A 9,529-nucleotide genomic window follows, 5' to 3' on the forward strand; every position below is an offset into this window, starting at 1 on the left:
GGAAAGAAAGTAATTGAGATCTTTCAGACTGGAAAAGCCATTTCTAAAGCTTTGGCACTCCAGCGAACCATAGTGAGAGCCATTATCCACAAATGGCGAAAACATGGAACAGTGGTGAACCTTCCCAGGAGTGGCCGGCCGACCAAAATTACCCCAAGAGCGCAGCGACGACTCATCCAAGATGTCACAAAAGATCCCACAACAACATCCAAAGAACTGCAGGCCTCACTTGCCTCAGTTAAGGTCAGTGTTCATGACTCCACCATAAGAAAGAGGCTGGGCAAAAATGGCCTGCAGGCAGAGCTCCAAGATGAAAACCACTGCTGAGCAAAAAGAACATTAAGGTTCATCTCATTTTTGCCCATTTGCTCATTGATGACCTCCAAGACTTTTGGGAAAATACTCTGTGGACTGACGAAACAAAAGTTGTGTGTGTCCCATTACATCTGGCATAAAAGTAACACCGCATTTCAGAAAATGAACATCATACCAACAGTAAAATATGGTGGTGGTAGTGTGATGGTCTGGGGCTGTTTTGCTGCTTCAGGAACTGGAAGACAATGATAAATGGAACCATGATTTCTGCTGTCTACCAAAATCTCCTGAAGGAGAATGTCCGGCCATCTGTTCGTGACCTCAAGCTGAAGCGAACTTGGATTCTGCAGCAGGACAATGATCCAAAACACACCAGCAAGTCCACCTCTGAACAAAATGAAGACTTTGGAGCGGCCTAGTCAAAGTCCTGACCTGAATCCTTTTGAGATGCTGTGGAATGACCTTAAAAAGGAAGTTCAAACACTTGATTGCAGTTGTTGCTGCTAAGGGTGGCCCAACCAGTTTTTAGGTTTAGGGGGTAATCACTTTTTCACACAGGGCCATGTAGGTTTGGATTTTGTTTTCCCTTAATAATAACAACCTTCATTTAAAAACTGCATTTTGTGTTTACTTGTGTTATCTTTGACTAATATTTAAATTTGTTTGATGATCTGAAACATTTAAGAGTGACAAACATGCAAAAAAAAAATCAAGAAGGGGGCTTTTTTCTACTTTTTCACACCACTGTATGTGTGTATATATATTTTAACAGGACATTTCGCTAGTACTTCAGTACTATCATAGTATTTAATTACCATTTCTTCTACATTTAAATCAGTTTTGTCATTTCACCTCACACAATCATTTTTTCCTAGTAAACAGGATGACTATTTTTTCTCTGACCGCTTTGATTTGCAGTCCATAGATAACAGCGTTCATAGTAGGAGGGACCACATGGAACAAGATGGATGCTAGCTTCCTTTCGTCTGAAAATTCCTGGAAACGATGGAGGAGGATGATGATGTTGCCTGATAAGAGGAGGATGATGTACACAGCCAGGTGGGTGGCACAGGTCTGCAGCGCTTTTCTGTTCAGAGCCTTGTTCTTACTACTCAAACACACTATGGCGATCTTCAGGTAGGTGAGCATTATGCTGCACAGGGAGCAGGCCATCGTCACCATGGCGGTTCCGAGGCCGTAGATGTTATTAATGAGAACATTTTCACAGGACAGCTTGAACAAGGAGGCGTTGTCGCAGAATGGGTTGAGTACAACCCGCCTGCAGCGCGATAAGCAGACACTGAGGCTCACGAGGATTACAATCAAAAAGAAAGCTGCCCCCCAGGCCGACACCGACAGTGTCACCACCATCCTGCTGGTCATGATGGTGGCGTAACGCAGGGGGTTGCAAATGGCTACGTAGCGGTCGAAGGCCATGATTATGAGCACAGTGTGAGAGACGCCTGCATGAAAATGAGCACAAAAAGCTTGAATCACACACTCATAATAATGGATGTAGCGCTCTGTGACTGGAGTAAAAATATCACTCAGCAAGCGAGGAATGATGATTGTGGCCCCAAAAACATCATTAATGCTCATGTTGCAGAAGAGCAGATACATGGGCTGGTGGAGGCTCCTCTCCATGAAGATCAGGACTACGAGTCCGATGTTGGACACCATGATGAAGATGTAGATGAGGAGGAGGAGGATGAAGGCGGGAATGGAGGACTGGGAGCTGACCTTTAACCCCTCCAGCTGTAGAATATCCATATTGTAAGTTTGGTTCTCCATACTGCAGGGGGAGGATCCTGGAGAGAAAATTCAGTCAACACTGGGTTTGTTATTAAAACCGGATCTGTCAAAGTGATTGTGTTAGAAATGATCACTTGTGAGCTGGTAACTAATGCAGCTCTGCAGTTTACAAAATGCGTAAAGCAAAAAGAAATCATTGCAGAAGTATAAAGTAAATATTTTGCATGTTTAGAGAAAAGTCAAACAGAGCAGTAGTCCTGTCTTGAATTTGGCAAAACAAACAAATTAACATCTGAACTGAAAATGTTTCCCGATTCAGTTATTTGACATTGATCATAGGAGTGTACATTTAATAAGTAACCAAATGAAATACATTGTGCTTTTGATGTTCTTTCATGTCATTAAAGCCTTACAAGCTTTCCTTGTCAATTGAAATGTTTTGTAAATGTGAAAAGAATAATAAATCAGAAGATAATACTACTGTTATACTACAGTTCTGTTTATCACTCTCTCCCATGCTGTATGAGATAACTTATTATTTAGGTTTGCTTTTATTGCTTTTCAAATTTTGCCTTTTAGACTGTTTCTTTTTAGATACTAATCACTGGTTATCTGTTATCAAGAGTCACTCAATAAGGTTGCACTGAAATCTAAACATTTTAGGTTTGTACTTAATAGCAGCAGTAAAAACAGAAAGTACTTTCTTCAAATGTAAAAAATAGTTAGCTTTGTTATCAGACTCAATAGAGTAAGAGATCGCAACAAAGTACTTCACCATACTTGATCGTTTAAAAATTGAAACTGAAATAAGACTGCCCTGACTTTAACACTTTCTAAGCCTATATTAGAAACAAAACCGGCTTCAGATATACAAATCTTTGAGTCAATCATCAACACTGCACCTGATCAAGTTCATCTAACTGTGGAAGCTGAAATTATCATTACATCACATTTTCAGGTCCTACTGTTCGCTTTATGAAAGTGAGTCTAAACCCGACATTAGGACCATGTTCAATCTGTCTTTCAAGTCAAAACAGGAACAAAAACACCAAAATTGAAGTCACAAGGTTCAACAAAAAGCTATTATTTCTGTGCAAACATGAATTTGAATAATCAGGCCGCTGATCTGCTTCAGTGAAAACAAAGATGAAACACACCGCAACTCAAAGGTCACCTCTATGTTCAGTCTGATTTCACTCATTTCCAGAATAGCCTGGAAATATACAGCACAGTATCACTGGTGAGACCGAATACCATTAACAACATGTCAATAAACACTCAACCGGTCTCGCAGTGTAGCTCTTGCGTAGTCAACACAAACAGGGGTCACCACTTTAAGTAAATCTAATATTTAAGAGTAGTGCACATTAATTTGTGAGTTCACAGGCTGTTTTGATAGAACAAATATGAACATTTAATAAAGAAGCAACTCTAAAGCCTTCAAATAATTTTAAGCTCTTTCAAAAACAAAGTTTTGCAGTAAAACATCTGACAGATTATTGTACTCCTGCTTTCATTCCATTTCATCTTGGATTCTTCTCCAATTTTCCTGATTACAGTTCAATTCGTTCATCAATATTAACCTTTCACTCTTGTTTGTGTTAACATAACATACAATACAGTACATTCAGTATTCAGTGAACAGTGGACAACATCATTGTTAAACTTTTATGAGTGTGTTTGTGTCAGGTTTACCTCTGCTGACGTAAACCTCCTCCTGCCAGACCAGAGGTGGACTGGCAGACACCTTTTATAAGATGACTCAACGGCCCCTGGTTCACAAAGCAGTGATGCTCCTGGCCACTCTGGTGCCCTATGGGCCAGACCTCTACTGGTGGCCCTGAGGGCTTTGATCTCTTCCTCTTCTCTTCATCTCATCCTGCTTTTGATCCATGACATGATGTTTACATGGAACATTATCATTACATTACATTAGCAATGTTTCTGACTGTAATCCAGCTTACAGTCCACTGTGGCTTCACCCTTCAGAAGCACTGATAATATCTCGCCAACAACCACAAATACCGCCAACAACCTTTTTCAGTCTTTCCCACTCATAGATGCCATCACAAGATTCAAAGCAAACTTTATACGGACAGCTCACATTACAGTTTACCTAACCGTTGTAACACGACTACTGTTGTCAACAATCATCTGCTTCCTTTTTGAAAGAAAATAACCATTTTGTGCACTTTGTAATAACTCAGTTTTCATGATTAAGTCATAGGCTATTATATATCATTCAGAAATTCAAATTAAATAAATGTGAATTAGCTGAATGGCTTTTCAGTGAAAACATAAGCATAGCTGCCCCTTTTCTCAAGCTTCAGATAGCTTATCAGGGTGTCCCATTTCAGATTATGTCTTATGTATTTGAACTGTTTGTGAATAAACTGAAACTGAAGCATCACAGCTTTCCTTTTAAGGTTTTCAACATTTTGCATAGTGCCTTGTATTTGCAATGTTTCCCACAGATATATTTTACTTGGGCTGCCAGCAAAGTATGTCAACTTAACCCTTTTTAAGAATTTTTGGTAATTTTATTTATTATTGTTATGAGATAGTTTTGTCGACCTTTCAATGAAATAAATTCTAAGATGAAATATGATACACTAATGTAAGTAAAGTTACAGAGCGCCCGAAAATCTAGAAAGATTATATTTCTTTGTGCATAGGATACTAACTTCCATGCACAAGAAATCAGTTGTCTATTACTTTGATTGATTGCTTTATATTAATTATTAATATTAATGCCCCTCATGCTAAAGCTGTTTGCTGCTAGTGTTCCTGCCACCGCTCTTCCTGTTTTTGGACACCTTTGTTAAGTAAATAATCGAGTTTGTGCCGTGTGCACTGCTTCCTGCTTGCCAATGTTGAGAGTCAGAGCTGATGATATATTAGCCAACGTATAAACCTATAAATTATTTCTGATTTCTGAACAGCTCAAATGGCAGGTTAGAACCCTAATCCTCCTGTAAAGTATCTGCTGATTGTGCTTTGCCTTGACTAAGTATTGGCTTTTTCTTTGCTTTGCAAATACCAGTGAGTTAGCTCTGAGGCAGGCTGTTTCTCAACCTGAATCTTTGGAAGTTTTCTATAATGCTGCTACATCTAGGCATTTTAATTTGCATAGGTGTGATGGTTATTCTGCCGGCTATTTTCCAGATTCCCAAGTTGATCTCTTAATTGCTTGTTTTGTCCGAACATCAGTCCAAAAACCAGATATTCAATCTATAATGACATTAAACTAAAGCAGAAAATACATTCATGAAGCTGTTTTTTTAACATTTTTGCTAAACATTGATTGATTATATAACAATAATAACAAATCGATAAATTGACTAATTGTTTCAGCTCTATCTTAAATTTATTTTCCTGGAGCAAATGTACTCATTTGGCTGTTGTTTGACATATATATTTTGCTGTCTTGCCAATGGCTAAAGTGGTGAAATTTGAATAATGTGAGCTGAACTGGCCGTGAGCTCACTGCAAACTGACATTATTTGCCTGCAATATTGACATAACGAACCACACACAACAATAATGGTGCATTTATGTGTTTTCTTGATAGGCTGTAAAGCTAAGCATCAGATATTTTGATAAAAACATGTGGTTTTTATTACAGCTTCACTTTTCTTTATACCATAATTGAAACTAATAACTCTTGTGCATTGCTAAATTGGTTAGCATCTAGGGAGGTGAGAAGGCGTGGCTTGCATTTGAGAGTAACATAATGCATTGCTACACTTCAAGGTAGATTTAGTTGTTGAACATTTCCCCTGGATCATGATACTGTTAAAATATTATCGTATATTTATCTGAGAGTACGCATTGGACCTACTTAGTTAATCTCAGTAGGCAAAGCCTTTGCTCTTCACATCCCGACAGCAATCAATAAATCAAATCCTCTGGAGAAAAATGTAAAAACTCCGGTATCTGTGGCTGTCGCAGGCCAGTAATAAGCACATCCAATCATTCCTGGCCTACCTGCGCGCACTCTGTCCGTGCACTTATTGTGCATGCAAATGTGTTTTGGGGAAGGGGCTTTGGAAGGAGGCCTAAACGGGGGGTATCCAGCTGATTTTTTCAGTTGGATACTTTCAAATCTAGCTGTCTCTGCTAGTTTCTCCAGTTTTATTTTATTTGCATTGTCTGCCCCTGCCCCAGTCTCGGAACCCATCGGCTATTGTCTGACAACGATTTAGCCTTCAGGCAATGGCCAATGTTTCAGGGCTTCCAGTGTATCCGGATAACGGATACCCGGGCCAAGACGTCCTCTTCCGTGCGCCTGTCATTGTTTACAATCCGATTAGCAATCTCGGAACCCATCGGATATCGTCTGACAGCGTTTTGGATGCGGATCCATTTTTTAAAAGCTAATAAAAAGCTCATCTCTAGGGTTCCGAGTCTGATAAAAAGTTAAATCATCCTTAGACAATAGCCAATGGGCAATTCGGCCAATGAGTTCCGTCTCTTTTTGGTCAATACTACTCGGACTACAAACAGACTACAAACAGAAACAAGAATGATTCCGATACCAAAATCCTGTCCCTTGACTACAGATACTGCATTGATATGTAGATATCTGTTTATATAGATTAGCCCCATCCTGATTAGTTTCACCTGTCATTCATTATCCTTCCCTAGTGTATTTAGTTTGTGTGTTCCCTTGTCTCAGTGCCAGTTCATCTTTGTCCATGTGTCAAGCGTTCCAGCCATTGCCCCAGTGTTTATTCGCTCAAAGAAGGGAAGTCAAACTCTTAATTAACTGTATAAACATACATTTAATTTATATCAAATAATTACTCAATGGGTGTGTAGATAAGTGAAATTAATTTGAAAAGTAAGAAAAATACATTTCAGCATGCCATAGCGAGTGAGAAAGTATTTTAATTGCATGACTGAAAATTTCAGTGATTTATTTTATAAATTATTTACATTTAATTCACTATTGAGTCATTTCACCTCTGTCACAGTCATTGAATTCCTAGTAAACATGATGACTATTTTTTCTCTGACCGCTTTGATTTGCAGTCCATAGATAACAGCGTTCATAGTAGGAGGGAACACATGGAACAAGATGGATGCTAGCTTCCTTTCGTCTGAAAAGTCCTGGAAACGATGGAGGATGATAGGGATGAAGCCAGACACAAACATGATGATGTACACAGCCAGGTGGGTGGCACAGGTCCGCAGCGCACGGCTGTTCAGAACCTTGTTTTTACTGAGCACACACACTGCAGCAGTTTTCAGGTAGGTGAGAGTGACGCTGCCGATGGAGGAGCCCAGGGCAGGTGCCGAGGCCGTGATGTTAGCTTTCACAGGACAGCCGTAAGGAGGCGTTATTGATGAGGATACTTTCACAGGACAGCTTGAACAAGGAGGCGTTATCGCAATCACCATCGGGTTCAAAATAACTGCCCTGCAGCTGGTCATGATGGTGGCGTAACGCAGGGGCTGCAGATGGCCACGTAGCGGTCGAAGGCCATGATCATGAGCACAGTGTGAGAGACGCCTAAATGAAAATGAGCACAGAAGGCCTGAATCACACACTCATAATAATGGATGTAGCGCTTTGTGACTGGCGTAAAAATATCACTCAGCAAGCGAGGAATGATGGTCGTGGCCCCAAAAACATCATTAATGCTCATGTTGCAGAAGAGCAGATACATGGGCTGGTGGAGGCTCCTCTCCATGGTGATCAGGACTACCAGGCCGATGTTGGACACCATGATGAAGATGTAGATGAGGAGGAGGAGGATGAAGGCGGGAATGGAAGACTGGGGGCTGACCTTTAACCCCTCCAGCTGTAGAATGTCTATACTTAAAGTCTGGTTCTCCATAGTGCAGAGGGTTATTTTAAGCCTATTTAGGATGGGAGAGCAAAAAATAATTTATATGGCATTTAATATCAAAAACATGTTTTTGAAGATAATAACTAGGTAGATACAGTAATCTACACAAACAGTGGAAGAAAGTGGCTTCTCAAACAGGTCAGCAGTACCGCCTAAAAAGTAGGGTAGCGTTCAATGCAAGAAATAAAAGTGGAAAAATATTGTAAATATGCACAAATTGAGCATATTAAAATATTGTTCTGGAGATATGAGAACTTAGTAACAATAGACAACAATATGGTTGTTTGCCTGTGAAATCTGGAACTTGGTTAAATGATATGAAGATTGAATTATTCAAACAGGACATACTGTATGTACTATAAGAATACTACTTTTAAAGGCCTACTGTGGAGACGCAAGACTTACAAAAATTACAAATAATGAAATAATTTAACCAAACTGAAACTTGTTTTGGCATTTGTGTGCACATGGTGTACAACACAATTAAACAACATTTAAAAAAAACAACATACAATACAAAAAAAAATCAAAGAAAATGATAATTACTGCAAAACTTTAAATAATGCCTCATTTGACAACAAAACTTCCAAAGTATAACCCTGAAAAATCGCTGTTTCAAAATGTCGCAGACAAAAAGAAGTTTGAATTTAAATTCGGTCATGATTTAATGTCATAGGCTAGATACAATATCAGTCATTCAGCAACAGACAACAATAAGGATAGTTGTCTCCCTGACAGATAAGACTTAGTGAAGTAATGTGAAAACCAAATAATTCGTTAAATTTTCATTTTATTCCAATTTGCCTTCAAAATGCAATTAATTTGTTCATCAGTTCTTTTCATGTATTTAAGATTTAATTTCGTGTCTTAAAACAAAAAGTGTTAAAACAAAACACAGGATATACTGTACATAGTAATAACAACATATTAATAATCGTTATTTATAGAGCACCTTTTAAAACCTGATTTAGAAAGTGTTTCACACAAGGCAGCAAATTAAAATCAACAAATTATGAAGTTTCATATAGAATCTAATCAAATAGCAAACTTTTAGGTAACAAAAGACATCAATTGACCAAGAGTAAATTTAAATTAAATTTAAAATAAAAATATATAAGTAAGATATTAGAATCAGTTCTAAAACATACTGGGAGCCAGTGTAAAGAGGCTAAAGCAGGTGTGATGTGGTCACTGAGTTCTGTAGCCTGGCAATAGATTTTCCTTTAAGTACAAACGCTGTTGCAGTAATTGAGGCTGGAGAAGATAAAAGTATGTCTCTGTCTTTAGAACATAAGAGAGTATTTTTGCAATATTTCATAAATGATAAAAACATGATTGGCATTATTCAGTAAACAAACAACATCATTTACATACTGTGTGTCTCATGCTTACCTCTGTTGACATGAATCCCCTCCACTCACCCGAGGTGGGCTGACATCTGTTATAAGCTGAATGATGGCCCCCGGTATTTGAGAGTTTGTTGCGTCACTGAACTCTTACCAGTTTCTTACCAGGCAACAACTGCTGTCACAACACTATGTTTGCTATTGGTGGTTTGGATGCCCCTGTGGTAGATGAAACATGATAAAGTACCCTCTAGGGCGCCC

General features: G+C 38.8%; 1 protein-coding gene across 1 annotated transcript; it reads right to left on the reverse strand.

Annotated features, from left to right (window-relative positions):
* Positions 1-1,021: 1,021 nt before the first annotated feature.
* On the reverse strand, positions 1,022-8,302 carry LOC122888779 (olfactory receptor 52B6-like). The gene is given in 6 exon segments (XM_044223619.1): positions 1,022-2,123; positions 3,763-3,784; positions 7,027-7,349; positions 7,387-7,462; positions 7,465-7,526; positions 7,529-8,302. Coding segments are annotated over 6 exon segments (1,812 nt in total). The 5' UTR covers positions 7,911-8,302; the 3' UTR covers positions 1,022-1,176.
* Positions 8,303-9,529: the final 1,227 nt, after the last annotated feature.

This window comes from Siniperca chuatsi, linkage group LG14 (assembly GCF_020085105.1).
Source record: "Siniperca chuatsi isolate FFG_IHB_CAS linkage group LG14, ASM2008510v1, whole genome shotgun sequence".
NCBI classification, from domain to species: Eukaryota; Metazoa; Chordata; class Actinopteri; order Centrarchiformes; family Sinipercidae; genus Siniperca; species Siniperca chuatsi.